This window comes from Podarcis vaucheri, assembly GCF_965113315.1.
Source record: "Podarcis vaucheri genome assembly, chromosome: 6".
In the NCBI taxonomy this organism is placed as follows: Eukaryota; Metazoa; Chordata; class Lepidosauria; order Squamata; family Lacertidae; genus Podarcis; species Podarcis vaucheri.
In genome coordinates this window covers 64,269,600-64,289,366 of record NC_138764.1, presented here as the reverse complement: position 1 = coordinate 64,289,366, position 19,767 = coordinate 64,269,600, and the positions used below count along the sequence as shown (strand labels likewise).

The window sequence follows — 19,767 nt, the reverse complement described above, 5'->3', positions numbered from 1 at the left end:
AATAAACTTTTTGCAGTTGTTCCTTATCCAAATGGAGAGCTTTTGATCAAAGCCCCCTCCGTTATCTACACAGAATGTCGACTTAAGAAATGTGTTTTGGAATTAGCTGAGGGATTTGCTTCCAATAATATTTTTGGGATGAAAAATGTTTGATCATAAAATACAAATTAAGTGAAACGGACCAGTTTTCTAGCTTGCCTGATCCACTGAATTTTGCCCTTTCGGTGCACAATTCTCCTAGATGCAGAATTCACTGCTGCTTAACCCTCTTCCCGCATGAGCAGGGTACAGACTGGATTCTTAAAACATTTATATCCCGTCTCACTAGTTAGGTTTGGAAATGTGGGGGCTTCTTTTGCTACTATCCTATAAGGATTAGCTGCACTATGAAGTAATCCTACTTACACTGAAGGGGAGGTACAGCTGCAATCCCATAATCACTTAGCTGGAAGCAAGTCCCAATGAATTTAATGGCAGAATGGGAGTTACTACTCAGCTGTCATGTATAGAATAGAGAGGAGGGAAGAAAAGCAAGATGTTAAAGTTGCAAACGTTTGCTGTAATAGAGATTTTTTATTCTTCCTATTAAAGAAATGTGGTGGAGCACAATGCCCTGCATAGACTGAAGACATTTTGCATCTCATTTTGCTGAATGGTGCGGATTGTTGTAGACCCCCCACTTTTAGCAGGTACCCCATGGAAGTTGAAGGACATACATTTATTTCACCATATGTGCATCATGAAAACGTATTGTGGCTCAAGGAGAATGATCAGAACATTTTTTGCCATGTTTTTTATGATGAAACATAGGGTGTGATAAGTGCATGTATCTAGCTCATTCAATGCCTGATTCAAGAACATGGTTTCAAAGCGCTCAAACCACAAGTGTAATATATGAACAGATCTTTTCATCTTACACTCAACAAACTTACTGAAATGGGGCATTGTATTTTTGCTCCTGTAGTACTTTCTTAGAAAGGATCAGAAATGCTAGAAATAACATTGATTTATTATTTGTTTACAGATCTTAACTGCTGTAACTGGAGGAAGTTGCTGCCTTGTGTTAAGAACATTTATTATCCATGTTGTTTCTCCACCTTTGTGGGCTTGTGATTAAAAATCCACCATTTGCAAAACACTGCATGCTGCCTTTCGCCTGTTGAAATAAATTACCATTTGGATTTCTCTCTGTGCTGGCATGCTGCATTGGCTAGTATTTGATGGCTCTTTCTGGACCTTGCAGAGAGGTGACAGAAGTGGCAGAGGTTTTGTGCAGCTGTGCACACTGGATATTGAAAACGTCACATCAATTTTAGTTATATATATTTTTTTAAAACTGTTTTCACACTACAATTTTGTTCCAAGCCAAACTTTTGCATTCCTTCAGGTTCTCCTTCATCTCAGCTTCAGTAGATGATCAGTGACTTCAAAAACTGGTGGGACATATATTGAAGACATCACGGTTACAAGGGGGCAGAGTTTATTCTCTCAACGCACTCACGCACTGTTTTTGCTCAACAGCAAAAAATGCTTTATTAGTTCAAAACTTTTATCCCTTTCCCCGCCTGTTGCACCTTAAAAAAAAAATTGGCTTGATTTCCCCATCGTGGTTCCAATCAGCATTACCTCTGCTTGGAGTTTCAAATGTTCTGGAAGAAGCTCATTGTCAATCATTCCAATCCCTCCCTCCTTACCCCTCCCCCCAAACAAAACAAAAAATTCTTCCCAAGAACCATATAAATACATGCAAAACATTGTACATAGAGATTAAATAATATCAAAATGCAATTACAGATCAGGTGCACTTTAAGCTGGACTCTAGAATATGGCAAACACATCAGGGTACATATTGCTTTGAAACCACCATTTGTTTATGTCATGCATACCACATAATATTCAGTCTTTTGTTTTGTCTTTTTTTTCTTTTTTATACAAAAATACCAGTGCTTATTATACTAGTTACTGGAAAAAAGGGGAAAAAACGTAAATTCTAATCTGCATGCTTCTTTAGAAAAGCCTTTTCATTCAAATAAATATATACACAAATATCTATTCCAATACTGTATATATATTTATTCATGGGCAGAAAAAAACAAACAAGTAGTCTTAGCCATGGGTTCATCAAAGGGCACATGAATTCGCAGATTTTGCCCCTTTTGGTTAGTAGGGTTATTACCATGACCGCAGAGAGTGTGAGAAGGACCGACATGGAAGCTACATTGCTTCCAATATACGATTGAAGGTGCTCTAAAGGCAGAGTGGACAAGACAAAGTGAGAGAGTTCTCGTCATAGCCATATTCTCTCCTCAGTGGTGCAGGCAGCTTGTCCTTCTCTCATCAAGGTGCTCTGCTGAGGAAGAAGAGCCCTTGTCCAGAGTTAACCTTGACCGGTGACCTCTCGAGCAGGTGTGAAGAGAAGATGATGGTTGGCATTAGGCTCCCAAGACCTCCCTGCTCTTCTTTAAAACTGTGGCTGCGATCAGGTTTGCATCCAAGCATTTGTCTTAACCTCAACCAAAAGGAAGAGTAGACGGGGATGGAGAGGGGGAGATGCTGTAAAGCGGATACAGATCCTCTCGGTGGATGAAGGGGATCTTGCGATGTGGGCCATTTAAAATTAAAGGCATTAGGAGTCTTCAGTGGACTTCAGCTCCATCACGATAGAGCCTTGTGTTGATTTTGAAGAGAAGAGGCAAGTGAAAACACAGGCAGAGAATTCTAGTAGTAATTCAAAATTTGCCCTTAAGCAAGACTGATGTCTGCTCATGACTGCCCATGGCTAAAATTACAATTAGATTTGTTTTCCTTCTGTAGTTGTCTTTTTGTGTTTTAAAATAATATTATCTTAAAACTTATTGCACAAAACTTTTGAAAAAAAATTAAGTCAGATCCCTGTGCGACTCAATAAAAATAACCAATTACATAATTCTAACTCCTAAAAATGGATAGTCTTCATTGCACACAGGAAGTGATGTAATGTCTTTGGTACCAATCTGCCAATTTATTTAACAAAAAGAGAATAAATTCCTACGATTAAGAACTGGATGCAAAATTATGTCCAGGGTTTCTTTTTTCTCTCTTATAAAACAACAACAACACAGCATTCCAAGGCAAAGTAACACACATCACAGGATATTACCTCATTTCCTGTCTGGCATGGCACAACCTTGAATTATCCCCACCCCCCAAGGATCACTCGATTGGCAGCAAATATCTTCCCGCCCTTCATGGTATGTTTCAGAGAAATTGCAATCTATCCCCATCCCCGAAAGGCAGATCATACACAGAACTAGGCTTCGGTGCGTGGATTGCCTTACATGGATGCTATCTAAATGCACATAAAAGGATGCCTTGTGGACTTAAAACAACAGCAGCCCTGCACCAGGTGCTGATCTTTGTTGAACTGGTTTTACTCATCTTTCCGCTAAGACGTGGCTGGTGCAGTCAACCTTTGGCAGTGCTGCTCACCTGTTTGGGGAGGTGGTGGTAGTGGTGACTTAACTGAGGTCTCCCTTGCCCCTCCAACCCCCAAACAGGTGATCCATGCCGTGGAAGCCCAAAATGCTGGCCATTCATTTTGGGGTATATATGTGTGTGTGTGTGTGTGTGTGTGTGTGTGTGTATTCCTACATGACTGTGGATTGGGGCTTGTGCCTCATATCTTCAGCACTCTTTCTCGGCCACATGTGTTGTTTTTTTTAAATATTTCCTGAATAACTTAAGCCAGCCAACTGCTGCCAGTTATATCAATGAAACTAAAATAGGAAAGAAAGAAAAAACTAAAACCCAACCTATTTTACATTAAGAATGTTATGCACAATAAACACTTATACTTTAAGCAACCAGCCATATCAACATAATTTATATAAAAAACATTTCTGTATAACACAACTGATTTTTTTTTTTAAAGTACAAAGATGGCTGTTCAGAGAAAAGGAAGCCGACTGGAGTCTGGCCCATCACTAAATTCCAACCGCCAGCCATGTGACTACATTCCACTGCAGTGACATAACTCAGCAGTTCTGTTTCCTTTAAACAAAATACATATGGCTGACTTAAAAATATCTGTTTCTGATCTAAAGAAAACTATATATTTTTTGCATAATATTTATATAATTATTTCCCCACCTGCACCCTCCCTCCCGAGGAAGCTAGACACACAAAAAGAAAAAACAGTGGACTAAAATGTAGGCCAGACCCCCTCACCACACCGGTCAATTACAGATCTCTGGGAGTGACTTTGTGAGGGCCACGTTTTCTTCTTCCAAAACATGTTTGAGGTAAGGAAAAATATTAAAGAAACAACAGCAAAAAAATTATCAGTATCCCCTCCCACAAATATTTATGCAAGCGCATAACACCACTTCTTTTTTTTTTGCAAGTTTTTAAAATAGAAAAATGACCTTTGAAGCAATGTAATCTTTAGAACGTAACTAAACAAAAGTTTTTCTTAGTCTTGTTTGATAGGTCACGCAGCAAGAGATGGCAGTTTCCCTCTTTAAATTCCTCCCGATGTTCGGATGAATGGAAGTGAATTTATCTGGAAGGAAAACAAGGGTTGTGGAGATGGAATGGTGCCTTATTTGCAATTAAGATGGTCACTGATGGTTATTTCTCCCCCCCCCACCACCCCCCCCCCCGAGATATTAGCAGCTCCTTGCGCCTAGCACTGAAGTCCTCTTTACACCAGCATTGGAACAGAAGATCTACTGAGAAGGAGTTTTCACAGGTCTACCTCAAACTTGCAATGGAATTCAGGAATCAACCCGCAAGGCGAAGGGGTTTTGAGTTTAAAAATGAAACCAAAACACTCAATTAAGTTTCATTTTGCTTGTTTCTTTAAGGAACACTTATCTCTTGGCAAAGTACCGTCTCCCCACGTGGCAGGCGGTGCTTTGGGCAGTGCTTAGACAAGGCACAGGAGTTTCTGCTGTGCGTTCTTCCAAAGGAAAGCTGTACACTTTTGAACGTCGGGATGATGGCCAGAAAGGAGATACAGCTACAAGCAACTAGGCTCTCTCTTTGCTTCCAGGCAGCACTTCCCAGGTTAAGCATTCTGTGGTGACCCATCACACCAAGATTTGCCCTCGGTTTTTAAAACTGTGGATGCCCATGCTTTACACTCTCTCTCTCTCTCGTACAAACTGGCCCTCACTGAGATATGCTCTGAAGAGTTTCAGCAAGTTCCCCATATGGCTACGCACTGCAAGGCTGTCGCCCGACCAGCATCTTAATACTAGGCGATGTGTGGTAAGATGAGGATGATGCCACCCTCGTTCAATGCAAGAGCTGATTTACCTTCTCCAGCATTTTTTAAAAAAATATTATTGTTTTTAGGCAGCTTAAGCCGCAACATCAATTTTGGGGAAAAGATGCAGGCCAGTTTCAGTGAAATGAAAAGGGAAGGCACACCTAAGGAGAAATGTGGAGAAGCCGTATTGCTATGCCTCATTCAAATTGTAACTGAGGAAGGTGCTTTGTGATGTAACTAGGCCCAACTCCATAGCACCAAGTCATTTGCAATTTCACAAAGGCCTTTGCATTCCTGTTACACTGTTAACTCTTCAGCACACAAAATGCAAGAGAAGCTGTAGTAATAGCTCATTACTAGATCTGGCCCAGCCCAACTTCTTTACATTTTGCACTGTCTGAGAAGCTACCCCTCTTCCCATAATAAGCCTTCTGAAAGTATACAGCGACCATGGCCTGGACTTATGCAACGTTATTTGGGATCATTTATTATTATCAGGCGTGGAATTGGGATGTTGACCTTATAGGGCCAATGACTTCATTAATCTGAGAGTCAAAATAGTAAAACCCTAAAGTCAAATTGAACAGAAATCACCTCAGCTAACACAGAGTGCCTATGTGATCTGCTCTTAATTCATATACAACTCATTTCCCCCAGAGGCCATGTTTCATTCCCTCAGAGAAAACGGTGCTCTCATAACTCCTTGTTGCTTGGCCTTCTTCAAGCCACATTGTTTAGAAGACATTTTTAAGACTTTAAAAGTCACTCTTATCTCTGGTGATTGATACCACCATGGAAACAGAGAGAGAGAGAGAGAGAATACACAAACAGAAAAATGGTAAAAATCAGGTACCATTCCCTCTCCCCTCCCCCCCCAATGGAAGACTGGGTTCACTTTCATGTCCAATACCTGATTCAGATCCCCCTCTAATAATGGCATACTCTTAGTGCCCATCCCTTCTCCCCAAGGGCACAGGGAGGCATCTAAGATTCAGATTCTGCACATAAAATAGAGCTATCCCCACAACTGCACCATCTGATGTTGTACACACAGCTGCTTTAAGAGAATCTGAACCTTGTTTCTTCATGCATGCAACTTCAACAAGGGAAAGTGACTGTTACAGACACACGGAACTCAACTTGAAGGAACAAGACGTATCAAAGCTGGCAGTTTCTCTCCTGAGAAACTCTCTCAAATAATGGTTGAGAAAACAATGGTTGAGAAGCAAATCTCTAGCCATGTGGTACTGTGGTTCCTGCGGCTAAATAATCATAAATGGGGGTGGAGGAGGGAGAGAGGGAGGAAATAGGCATATATGTATTAGCACTTAACAGGAAGTGGCTGCAGTGTATGGTCAGATGTTGGTGCTTAAGTTGCATGGAGGGGGCGGAGGGTGGGGAGAAAGAGGAGGATCAAAGTTCAGAGGTCAAACTGATGTTTCCAAGCTGTGTAAAGGGCTTTCTGGCTCCGGAATGGTGTCCTCAGCTGTATCGCTGTCCACTGCATTGTTATTTTTGTTGAGGGGTGAGGACTCGCCTGGGCTCTCCTCACTTTGCTTTTTGAGTTCTTCAGCTTCTGGGTCTTCGTCAGTGCCATCAAGGAATGGGGTCCGAGGCTCGTCTTCCTCCAGGATGAACTCTGGGTGAGTCATGAAGTTATGAATGGAGCTTCTGGATTCGGGTTTCTCGAGGCCTTCATACAAGGAGCTACGGAACGCATTCACCACTTTGATCTGTATCAAAGAGGGATTGGGGAGTAAAACAGACAAACAAGCAAAAACACAAAAGTGAGCGGTGGCCAGAGAGAGCTCTTCAGGACTTCAGGGGGAAGAAGAACTCAACAGGTATAATGAAAAACAAGAACAGCAGCGGCAGCAGCAACAACAACAATAGTAGTTTTCAACAACAAAAAAAGCTAAAATCAATCTTAAAAAGAGGACCTATGGAGAACCAGAATGGCCACATGGGTCAAAGGTCAGGCACTATGCGTGTGATGGGGCAACCAACTATGAGGACGCCTCAGGAGCTGCAAGAAAAGACATGTAACATTTCTAAGACAATAGCTTTGAAATGCATGGACATTCAAAGCACAACCATTCTCAAATGTGTGTCTATGTGTTCAGCAGCAGCAACAACAAATACCCCCAATAAAACAGCTCAAAGTGGCAAGTTAAGACATGTACTCTTGCAAAGTGTGATTTGCTTCAAGGTGAAATTAGGCAGGGAAGCGGTGGTGTCACTTTTAAATTTCCAAACCTATAAAGATTAATTAGCTGAATGTGTCTCTCTCTCACAAACAAACACCAAAAAATTGATCAAGACCGTGTACTGCAGCAAATCCAAGCAGAATGCCGATAATGATGAATGTACCAGTGCGCATGCAAGAGTTAACCTGGTGATGGCTGCTAAACTGCAGGAGCTCCAGAACCATCTTACAAGTCAGTGTGCTTTGCAGTTGGCAGTGATTACTAACTGCAGACCTAGCTCTGAAGGCGTGGGGAACTGTGGCCCTCCAAATGCTATTGGACTACAACTCCCACCATTCTTTACTATTGGCTCTGCTGGATGGGGCTCATGAGAGTTATGAGTTCAGCAACTGCTGGAGGGCCACGGTTCCCCTGCCCTTGCTTTGCTAGCATCCAGCTGCTCAGTACAGGAGCCGGTTCAGTGTTCTTGGCTTGTGGAAACCCCCACACTAAAAAGAAGCCTAAGGAAAGGACATTCAGCGTGTAGCCATATGGGCAATTTTGGCTGATCGCAGACTAGACTATCTCTTCTCCAGCTCACTTTTCTGGTGCAGAGAGTCTTGGTAAGAAAGAAAAACTGAGCTTTCGACTCCCAAACATAGCTAAGAAACTAGGCTTCTACACAGATGGCTCTTTAACAGCAATGTCTGTAGCTCTAAGCACATTTGGTAGCAAAATATCAATGCTAATTTCCTTTGACTGCTTAGAAAGTCTCAGACTCAAACGCAGGGCATTCCTATCCCTCCAATTCCCATTTCAATCACAGTTTGCTCGGTCACATGAGTAAAGTGCAAATCATATTTCCAGAACAATGGAGTTGAGACATCTTCCCTTTACAGGATGAAGCATATTTTTGTGAAAGTCACGCTTACCCAGACAAACCAACACAAACATGGAAGTGTGATGATCAGAACTTGCAGTTCCCCAGTCTAATCATACAGGTATGAAATATGAATAAGTATATTACTTTCTGCAAAGCATAATGCATAAAATGCATCCCAACAGTATAATATATCACAATGTAATTTGTATTTTATGCAGAGATGGCTCACAATTAGTACCTTAAAAAAAACCATTCTAATTAATAACAGGTCCAAATAACTACCTATTTATCAACCGGGGGAGGAATCCCCACTCCCTCTTTTAAATACAGTTATTTGTAACTTTGAATGCAAAGGAAGCAACATGTAGGTTATGCTTCCGGTTCTCACCATCGGATCTCTAAATAAAGGAAGTTTTTACACTATGAAGGGGGTGGGGTGGAAGCTTTGTAGAGTGCTCTCAAACATTTGTAGTAGACCACTGAATTAACACATCTTACATGTGTGAGAGGTCTATACAACAGGAGGTAATGCAACTTGAACTGTGGTTGGAGCTATGCATACCCTGAATGCTTTGTGTACTGAAATACTGCTTGTTGCTTCTCCTCTCCTAACTGGTGTCAGGAAGCGGCAGGTTCTAATGGAGGCACAACAGGTAGAACTCACCCTGGCCCACAGTCAGGGTTCTGGACCTCTGCTTAATGAAATACCTGACTGGGCCTGGGGGAGATATTTGCAGGAGTTTTCAACACTGTCCTCCCATATGATGCTTCGCCATTGCATATTGCTATTTCTCTTCTGCACTTTGTTGAGGGGAAGGAGGGGCCAGCACACAAGATATGGCTGGGAAATATGCTGCCCTGAGCCTAGCTACATGGCACCTTTGAACTAAGTTGTTTTCTATGTCCCGGTTCGTCTCAAGATGATAGCCCCTCTTTAGGCGTTTGAAATAGGTGTGCATGCGCCCCTCACACCCCCTCTTCTCTTGATCACGTGTTTGGTGCCAAAGGTCTAAAGGGCAATTCTAACAGAGTTGAGCTGAATGCAATGGAAATCCTCTCTCTGACAAGGAACTCCCACTGTACAGGATGCCAGTCATGGGGAGAAGTCTAACTGCATTCCACTCAACCCCTGCACTAACTATGCAAAGGGCAGGGCTGGTACACAGAGGTGTTGGGAGTGGTCTGGGTTCTGTGCACCCTTATCCGGTTTGACCCCTCACATATTACTTTGAATACCTGAAGAGGCATTTGTTGAACTTCATGAATTTTGTTGCTGCCAACGAATGGAAGGTGATACTCCAACCCTTTTTTTATTTTAATGAACTGAATGACTCCTGACAAAATCAAAAGCAGTTTGGTCTGCACTGAGTTCAAATACTAGAGATGTTCTATGCAGGTAGAGGAAAGTTAAGATTCCTCAGACTGGCCTCCTTATTCAGCCAGGATCAGGTTTCCCTACCATTCTTTCTGAATTAAAAGGAACTCAAGTTGACTCCGCTCGTGTTTGCTCATGCTGCCAACTTCATTTTGTATTCATTGCAAAGTTCTGCATCTTGCCAGAATGGTTCTCTGTGCTATGTTGCAGCTGAATGTTTTGCTTATCACAACAAAATGTCACAGTAACTTTGCAACAAGTAACTCTGAATCTGTGGAACGCCCTCCCATCAGATGTCAAAACGATGAACAACTACCTGACATTCAGAAGACATCTTAAGGCAGCCCTGTTCAGGGAAGTTTGTAATGTATGATATTTTAGTGTTTTTTGGTTTCTATGGAAGCCGCCCAGAGTGGCTGGGGAAACCCAGCCAGATGGGTGGGGTACAAATAATAAATTATTATTATTATTATTATGCTATCTGTTGTGCCAGCAAGGACAGACTGTCCACTGAATGACGCTTGTAAGGTCATGGCCTCAGGATTGCTACTCTGAGTATAAACTGATTTTAAGAACTGCCTCATAGAATCAGTCCTGATCTAGCATTCAGTCTCTGCTGGAGCAGCATGGCATAGTCTGTGCCAACCATCATCTGTTGACTGTTCTCAAGATCACACAACCAGAGACATATTCTGCTGTCATGGCTCATAATCATCACCACCCTATTAAAAAGTAAGACGACTTTGTTCTTTGGTCACCTGAAGCAGCCATTCCATCTGGCTACTAAGGAGGGGGGGGGGGAAGGAGGCAGGCCCACCATCACCTGGCAGTAGCCATTATATATCAGTTTGTAGAAGAGGAAGGAATAGAAGGTTTGCAGGGCCACTCCACTGGTTCAGTTGAGAGATCAGCCACATTTGGCTCCTCTTCTCCTTGAATTGGCTTTGCTCATTATGGGAACACTCGCCTTTTATCCTCCTCTGCCACCTGAAGCAGACCTGGGTCAGTTTCATGGGCAAAGAGCTATAAATATATAACAAAATCCTGACATGTAAAAAGAAAGATAGTACATCTCACCATAGTGGAGAAGACTATCTTCCTAACTCATGAACATCTGTTGAAGCTGAACGTTGGAAGATTGAAGGCAGATAAAAGAAAGCACTTCCTTGCGCTGTGCAGAGTTGAACTATGGAACTTGCTCCATCAGGAAGCAGTGATGGCCACCAACTTGGATGGGTGAGAGAGCATTCATGGAGGGCAAGGCCATTGATGGCTATGTTCCACATCTTCTGTCAGAGGCATGATGCCTCGGAATACCAGTTGCTGGAAACTGCAGGTGGGCAGAGAGCTGTTGCACTCGTGTCCAGCTTGCAGGCTTCCCATAGGCATCTGGTTGGCGACTGTGAAAACAGGATGTTGGACCAAATGGGCCATTGGCCTGATCCAGGAGACTCATTGTATGTTCATGCTCACAGCAAGGATCAAGCAGCTGAAGCCGAACTTAAAAATAGGACTCTTCTAACTCTCTTGATGGTTCTTACAAACCTTCAGACCTCCTTCCATCCCTCCATGGGTTCCATATTTAAAATAAAGTATTCTGCATCTTTTACCACTGGCCCAGTACATGTCAGAGGGTAAAGTACTTTACTTCACCTATGCCAAAGGTGTGCATGCTACAGATGAAGCACAGGTAGAAAGTGTATCAAATTATTTATTTCCTGCCTTTTGGTCCTAATAGGAACCTCTAAAAAGGCCAGTGCCTTTTCCCCCTAAAAAATGTTTAGGGGTACTCTCATTTTCCTACTCATATTGAAATACTGTCCCTTGATGAGGCCAAACTTAGATTCACAAAATGTTTAGGGGTATGCGTACCCTTGCATACCCCCAGGGGAAAAAGCACTGAAAAAGGCTAATGGCAAAGCTTCCTGAAAAGAAGTTTTGTATTTTGTAACACATGTAATAATCAGATCCATCACCAAGAGAACAATCAATTAGTGTGATCTATGCTAATTGATTCAGTTCTGCCGCTGTCTGCTCAGGGCTGGGTTATTAACAAACAGGGTGAAAACAGAAACATTTCCCTCTTTCTTCCGAGTGGAAGGAAATAGGATATATGTTCTTTAGCTACCTTCTGAGCACTTGGCAAGCCATAGTTCCTTTAGAATCTTACCTCTTCTTTCTTGAAAGAACCGGGAATCCTTTCACATGGTCTACAATAAGCAAACCTTAGAGATATGGACACACCACCCACCCCTTTTCATGTACTCATGAGCTCTTCCTTTTCTAAACCAATCAGCCTTCACGAACACAGCATTTTGGGACTGGTGACTTTAAACACTGTAGAACTTTCCACCAGGTATTAAGCGAAAGAAGGAGAGAGAGAGAGAGAGATGTAGCTTTAAAGAGTAGCAGAAGTCAAGTAGGAAACTGCATAGGTAGTCCAAAAAGGAAAAGGATAGTTTTTGATGCAGTTGTTATAGAACAAGAAACCATGCTATCCACACAGATGATACATTTTCTTTTTCCTATCAAGCCCTCTTCAAACAGATAAAAATTAAGAAGTACTATTTTGTGTGCTGTTGGCAGCTTCTTTTGCTGAATGTGATGCATATAACCTGAGCATATTCTTTTTAATAAACTATTACATGGATGCACATATAGATAAGTAAATGGCAACAGCTGCACTTCTTCAGAAACTCTGGGGTATGCATAAAAATAAAAATGTCAGTGTTGGCTACGTGCAAAATGTAAATGATTAGGAAAATTCTCCTCCTTGAAACATTGGTCAAAAAGAAAGGAGATTAAAGCAAGCAAATAAATAAATGCTGGAGAGCAATAAATATTGGACAGCACCTCTTAACATGGGGGAAAAATGTATTATTCTAAATCAGCTTTCCCCAACCTGGTGCCCTCCACACTTTTGTTTGGGACTCCGGCTCCCATCAGCCTCAGGTAGCATGGCCAACAGTCAGGTGTAATGGGAGTTGTAGTTCAAAACATTTGGAGAACAGCAGATTGGGGAAGGCTACTCTAGAAGCATAGATGTGGATGTGTGTGTGTGTGTGTGTGTGTGTGTGTGTGTTTTAAAGATAACCCTTCTGGGCAATATATGTATATTATTTATAGTACAGCAAAGCACATAAATGACTGACCCAGATGAATGAGAAAAATTAGTAACTGCTGTTTTATGTAAATATTATTTTGTATACCATCTTTTCACACCTGCCATCTCTTTGCGCAGGAAAAGTTAATGCGCTCTTTGACACACCACATTATTGGTTTACCATAAACACACCAATCTGGGTCACTTTGCTCCTCCTTGCTTTCACTTGGAGAAAAAAAAAAAAGCCATGATCCCTGGGTTTAAGAGTTACATTTGAACTAGGAATTGTGGTTTCTTTCACTCCCAACAAACCACGGGAGGCCAACATTTGTTCTTGGATCAACTATATATATATTTTGTAACAAACCATAATCCCTGGTTTGGACATAATGCTAAGACAGGGTTCATGCCCAGAAAGGTGCATTCATAGGAAATCATTTATGGGTTGCTGCAATATGTGAACTGGACCAATGCCTGCATTTGTAGAAATCCAATTTCTAAACAACTAAGCCACCCAATTTTGTGCACACAGGCAAAGTCTATTCCAGTGTAGAAGCAGAACACAAAGTTTAGCTTCAATAAAGGACTTAAGTCTGGCTTGGAAGTCTAACTAAAACAGAAGACCCACATAAGTCTCTGTGAACCAGCAGCACACTGACATAAACTAAAAGGCTGTGGATTTTACGCAGATTACATGATATGCTATAGAGTGCTAAAACAAGCTCCCGGTTTTAGATGACGGAAATCCCACCCCAATAATAGCTCAGTGTTGATTACAAGAGATTCTTCCAAATCAAGAGCATCTATGCTATGCTTCATCTGTATGGTGACAGAACATATTATATTTGCACCCCTATTTTCTTTTTAAAGGAATGAGATGTTTGCATAGAAGAGGAGGGCTGATCTATCATTCTCAGAAGTGCCTACGGACTCAACAGCACCAGCAGACTTTATCAGTCCTACCTGATAATATTAGCCTTGATGGAGAACCAAACAAAATCTTGAAACTGATGGTGCTAAGCCTGCTACCCTGAGACCTTCTCCTGATCTGAATGAGAGTCAGGTGCTAACTGCCTAATCTGAAGCATGTTTATTCCACAGTAATTTCCATTGACTGCAATAAGGCTTATTACCAAGTAAAGGTGCACAAGATTGTAGCCTAAGCCTTCCAGAACCCTTCAAGGGCAAATGCTGCTTTCAATTAATCCCTGAATAGCTCAGTTGATAGAGTATGAGACTCTTAATTTCAGGGTCATGGCTTCAAGCCCTATGTTGAGTGAAAGGGCATTGGACTAGATGACCCTCATGGTCCCTTCCAACTCTACAATTCTATGAATTCTATGAAATTACGATTAGAGTAGGAGGAAAATAATATCAGCAGGAGCACTTCCTGTTGAAAGCAAGACAGAGACCCATCTCTATATTTAGCTGTGGCTGATAACTAAACTACCCCCTCCCCTCTGCTGTCTCCCTAATAAGAGCATCAAACTTTCTGGGTACCCAAATATGGGAGTCATAATTCTGTCCTGCAAGGAGGAGAAAGACAAAAAGTTGCAATAGAGTAGGAGATAAAAACAAACAAACAGAAAAAAGAACCAGAAAGAACTAAAAGTTAAAAGATGCAAGAACTTTAAAAAAGTTGTATATAATATATAAACAGAATGGCTTTTTCCCGCACTTCCTCCCAATTCTCAAGACAAGAAACCATGAATCAAGTTATAGGTTAAAAGAAAAGGGAAAGAGAACAGGTTTGGTTAGGTCTGTGCGAGTGCCCTTTGGTGGTTATTAGGAAGTCATGCATTGAATAGACTATCACTCACTGCCCGCAGGAGGAGATGCAGCAGCAACAGCAGCAGCAGCAGCAGAAGTGGTGGGAGTGGAATTGACGGAGGAAAGAGCTACATGGGTTGGGCTAGAAACATTTTTTACATCGTGGTGTTGGCTCACGATGGAAGGCTGTCTCCTGAGGGCTCCCTGTAAAGAGGAGGCGCCGGTCTGGAATGTGTAAACTACGTCCATCTGCAAAGAATCAGAGAGTAAGATAGCTTTGTCCCACATTCAAAAGAGGAAAAGGAACTGGGAGAGTTGGAAGGGGAAACCGGGCAGACAAAGGATACAGATACAAACAGTAAGGAACCAAAGTGGAAGGGGAAAGAGGAAAAACCCAAGACATCCCCGTAAACAGTTTCAGCAGTTCATCCAAAACGTAGAGCCCCTCAGCCAAGAGCTCCCAGCCATCTCCTTTCTCTTCCCCAATTATTCCTGTGTTTGCAGCAGGTGCAGTATTTTAGGGTCCAACTACGTGTTATGTGCAAATGCATATAATGAAACTTTGCAGGTCTACATCTTGGTTGCTGTGGAGTGTCAAGATGGGGCAATGTGTAGTGGAGAAATTGCAGGAGGGAAGCCTAACTCCTACTTTTATTCTGGTGTTTATATTCCATCTGTTGGTTTTGTTGTTGTTTTTAAGCCTGGTTTCTGTAGCCTGCCCTGGAATTGTTATTATTTACATGGATGGGCAGCGTATAAATTTGTTAGGTAAGTATTAAAAAACCTCTTCCCTGGCCTCTTACTGTCCTGCCTCAATTCATCCCAAAGAGACTTACCCACCCCTCTTCAGAGCTCCAGATACACATTTTGCAAAGGATAAATGTGCACCTGCAGAGTAACTGAAGTGGGAGGGGAGGGACAATTTTATTAAGCATATTTATATGCACACCACACCACAACTCTGCTACAAATCACTATTCCTAGGTGTTGCCCGAGTTTCATCACATGCATTTGACTATAACAGGTATGGGGCACCTCTGATGAACTACGACTCCCATGACTCTGACCACTGGCCATGTTGGCTGGGGCTGATGGGAGTTGAAATCCAATAACATCTGCAAGACCACAAGTTTACCACCTCTGGTGTAGTCAAACCACTTTTGATTTTAAACATGTAGGTGAGACGGCAGGTGGTGGGAATCTTATATAAAGGCAGTGGGAAGAAGGAGCATGAAGGCCGAAGTCTGAATGACCCAAAAGTGCAGCCTGCACATTGACATGTGTGGTGGATGTGTGGTGGGTTCTAAATGTCACCAAGGGACACTAAGGGCCAATAGCAGAAAACTCTAACCAGGAGTGGTGTGTGCCAGCCAGGCTTATTGCCAAGGTCCAGGCCCTGAATCAGAGTGGGTCATTTCGTTTGGCCAACATTAGGAAACAAGTCACATAACAACCAAGCTGGAATTAATTGCAGCAGCAGCTTGTCCATTCATCCCAAAGCAGAAAGGGCACAGCAACATGCAGAGGTATCACAAGAGCAGAAAGTGGTCTTTGTATCATTCCTGGTTTTGGAAAGGGAAGGGCAGAAAAAGCTGCTGCACTGGTACAACTTCCGGTTGCTCTAAGCACTGGCAAGTCATTCTATCTCAGCTGGAAATGCCTTTTGCTCAGAAGGGAAGGACTGTGGCTATTGCATCCTGGATGCAGACTGTTTCAGTGGTTAATCATGCAAGCAGTAAAAAGAATCCCCGCTGTTTTCCCGAAGGAAGACAGATATAGGAGAATCTGCATTACCAGGAGCTTTGGTTTCCAGGTTCAAGGCTTGTTTGCTTAGATCTACATTACATATCACATATTTAAAAAACCCCCACAACCACTCAAGGTGTCTCACATTTGCATAGTGCTGGCTGTAGCAGGCAGCGTTGTCCATTCAGTGAACATGCAAAGCTCCATCAGTGAAACAGCTCTTTCACACACTTGACCTGGTCACTTCTTCCTTATTGGCTTGATGAGGGTTTCTTACAGTTCAGGAAACTTTGCAATACCATATTATGTCTGGTTGTACCTACCATCATCTGCCATGTCTGGAGTACAGAGAGGAGCACTTCTGATACTGAACGGCTCTCCCTCTGAAGACTTTGTTGTGGACCAGCACAGGCAACTAAACACAGACACTTCTCCTCAAGTGATGCGCAACTCTGACCCAGAATGGGTCTTTGCATTCCTTGGAACTCACAGTGAAACATCCTAGGCAGTGAGTGACATGCAACAGTGACCTTGCCCATCTGATACAAGACAGCATCAGAACTTTAAACAACTAGATGCTGCGTCAAACTGTATGCCCACATGCAGCCTTTGGCAAACTCAGTAGGTTCGGTCTTCATTTCATCCTTTGCATGTGACTTGGGTGTGCGGATCAAAACGATATTTTTAAAACAATGCACAGTACAAAGAACCACATTCCAGGTGGTCACAGATCACAATGGTAAAATACATGTAAAATATAACTCATATCCAGGTCTCATGCAGACATTCACCCAAGATCATTTCGCCTCCTTCAAGGGCTTGGTTTCCTATCATGGAGGCAAGCAACTGGACAAATAGCAAATTTCGGTGACTTTTCAAGGCATACAAGGAAAGGGCGGAGCATTAACTTAGGACATCCATTCCACAAAGCTCAGTCCTCAACTTGCCCTCTGTCCCTTCCTCCTTTGGCTCTATCTTCCCCATCAATCTCTCCTGCTTAATGGGATACACCATACATTAGATTTGGCTTTTAAATACTAGTGCATCCCCTGGCAGGCAGAAGGAAGAAAACAGTGAAATTAGTGTCGCCTCATCTGTATTTATTAAATATATATCTCACCCTTCCTTCCAAAGGAGCCCAGGGTAGTGATTTATAAAAATTATGCGACACTATATCAGCATCTCTAGTATAATGGTAATAACTATCATGCAACAGTGAGTTGTCATCAGTGGTTAGGAAGGCCCCAGAAATAAACTCTCATCACTGAACTCAGAGTAATGACAAAAATAAAAAATAAAATCCCATCTGCCCTATATATTTATAGCAATATCATACCATTAAAATAATAATAATACTGTGTGGGAGGGGAGGGGTTATTATTTTTGTTTGTTATTATGGTATGTATTTTGTGTTTTTATATTGCAACTGTGGTTTGTGAAGGGTGTGAGCATTGTTAGGAGACTCCTATTACCTCAACAGAGCTACAATATTCAGAGAGGTATTACAGTCAATCCATTATCCTGCGAAACTCTGTGAACTGTAGCTCTCTGAGGGGAATAAGGGTCTTCGAACAACCCTCGCCACCCTTAACGAAACACAGTTCCCAGAATTCTTTGGGGAAAGCCATGGCTGTTTAAAGTGGAATGATACTGATTTAAATGCAGGTGGGGGTCTAAGACTGGTGATGATTGCTGGTTGCATGAGGTTGCTACATTAGGATAGTGCAAGGCCTTGAGATGACTAATTACCCCAATATGCAAAAACAGCCCAAAAAGTGAGGTCAGAGCCATTTCATTTGAAAGACAGTAGTGGAGCTAACCTTCCTTATATTCTTCTTAAAAGAATATCTTAAAGCAACAATCTAGGCCAGGTTATACAAGCTCAAGAAGATGAATGTTGCTGCTGGTCTTTTTAAATAATCAGCCAGTCCTTACACCTTATGAAAGTTGATGTATTGTGGATGCAACCTTTGCTAGACATGAAACTGCAGCTGACTTCTGTTCTGTGAATGCCACTTCCTTGAGAAGAATCCAGAATCTAAGAATGTGCTTGGAGTCACAGTGTCTGCGCAACTATTGTAACCTTGTTTTCGGTGAATAGTTGTCAAAACACATTTTATAACTTATGAAGAAAAGGTTCTGGAACTTGGAAAGCCAATGCAAGTTTTTGCAATATCATGGTCTCTGTGTGTATATATCTGCAAGGAATGGTTAATGTTAACTTCATCTTCATCTGGAATCTTCAGGGGGACCTGCCCATGAATGAAGTGGCTGAATTTATTTTTACCATCAGAAATATCTGCAGCCTGGTCTGTGTTTGTTCCTCCAGAAGGAGGAAACTCTCTGCTGTGCTGTCAGCCTAAGTCCATGAACGGTGGCGAACACATTCCTCTTGATTTCACAAGGGCTTGATCTTCCCTTTTGTGGAATCCTCCACAAGTAATGGCTTTATCCAAGTTCACTTTTAAGGGCCATGGCCCTTAGTGTAAATGATTTACATTTAAGGGCCATGGCCCTTAGTGTAAATCAACAGCAAGATAGATTGTCCTTTTTCAAATATTTAGTGGGGCTGTAAAGATCTGGAGGCAAATTGTGGGACTCTGAGCAATGACCACATGCATAGCTCAGCAGGACTGCTATTTTTGTTTGCAAAGAATTGCATCACAGAGGCAGGGAGAAAAGGTTGGCATCAAATGCTCCATCTTTTCCTCTGCATGCAGAGACTTGCCTTGGAAGCAAGCACCGATGCTTAGAAAAAGCCCAGGTGAGTGCATCTGCTCAGCTGCATGTACATCAACACCACTAGCTCAGGCCATTGATTCCCAACTCTTCCAACAGTGTGAATGGCACATCCCTTTCCATGGTATGCAGCCCTGCTTTCACTGGGATGGGCTCTGATTATGGCAGGAGTCGCTATGAGTCGCCAATGGAGGCAGTCAAAAGTCCCTAGCAGGGGAGAAATGAAAACTGTACCTGAGTCTGTATTCTGTTGAGACCCCGGAACCAGAGAATCTGTCCTCGCCGCAGCTCCATTTCAGCATGGTCGATTTCATCCAGACCCTCAGTGAACTCCTCATCATTAATATCCTCCTTGTTAATGCCATGGCCTGCCTCCTTCAGGAACTTCAGCTGTTTGTTTGGAATGCTGCTGATCACCTGAGACATAGAGGACACTCAAGGTTAATTCCTCCCTGGTTTGTACAATTTTGGGTCTGGTTTGTGACAATCATGCCTCCTTAATTCACTCAGTTCTGTGGCAGCACAGAACTGACCATTCTCTGCTTTAAAGCCTGGGTCTTGAACTCAGATATCTAAGGTCAGGACTGGGAAAACCTGTGGCTCTCTACTTGTTGTTGGACTCCAACTCCCATCAGTGTCAGCCAGAATGGTCAATGGTTGATGAAAGAGGCAGACTTAACAACATCTGGAAAGCCACAGGTTCCCCATCCTTGA

General features: G+C 42.4%; 1 protein-coding gene across 9 annotated transcripts in view; it reads right to left on the bottom strand.

The window, feature by feature from the left end:
• Positions 1–1,463: 1,463 nt before the first annotated feature.
• ATP2B4 (ATPase plasma membrane Ca2+ transporting 4) overlaps positions 1,464–19,767 on the bottom strand; it is a 158,346-nt gene continuing 140,042 nt past the window's right edge. For 6 of the 9 annotated variants that reach the window (XM_082227143.1, XM_082227148.1, XM_082227144.1 and 3 more), the window contains 2 exons: positions 19,288–19,470; positions 1,464–6,984 (listed from right to left, as the gene is read on the bottom strand). In XM_082227143.1, the coding sequence (XP_082083269.1) occupies positions 6,679–6,984; positions 19,288–19,470 (489 nt within the window). In that variant the 3' untranslated portion in view covers positions 1,464–6,678. Of the gene's footprint in view, positions 6,985–14,618; positions 14,818–19,287; positions 19,471–19,767 lie in introns of all 9 variants that reach the window. The other 3 variants (XM_082227150.1, XM_082227149.1, XM_082227151.1) reach the window with 2 other exon arrangements.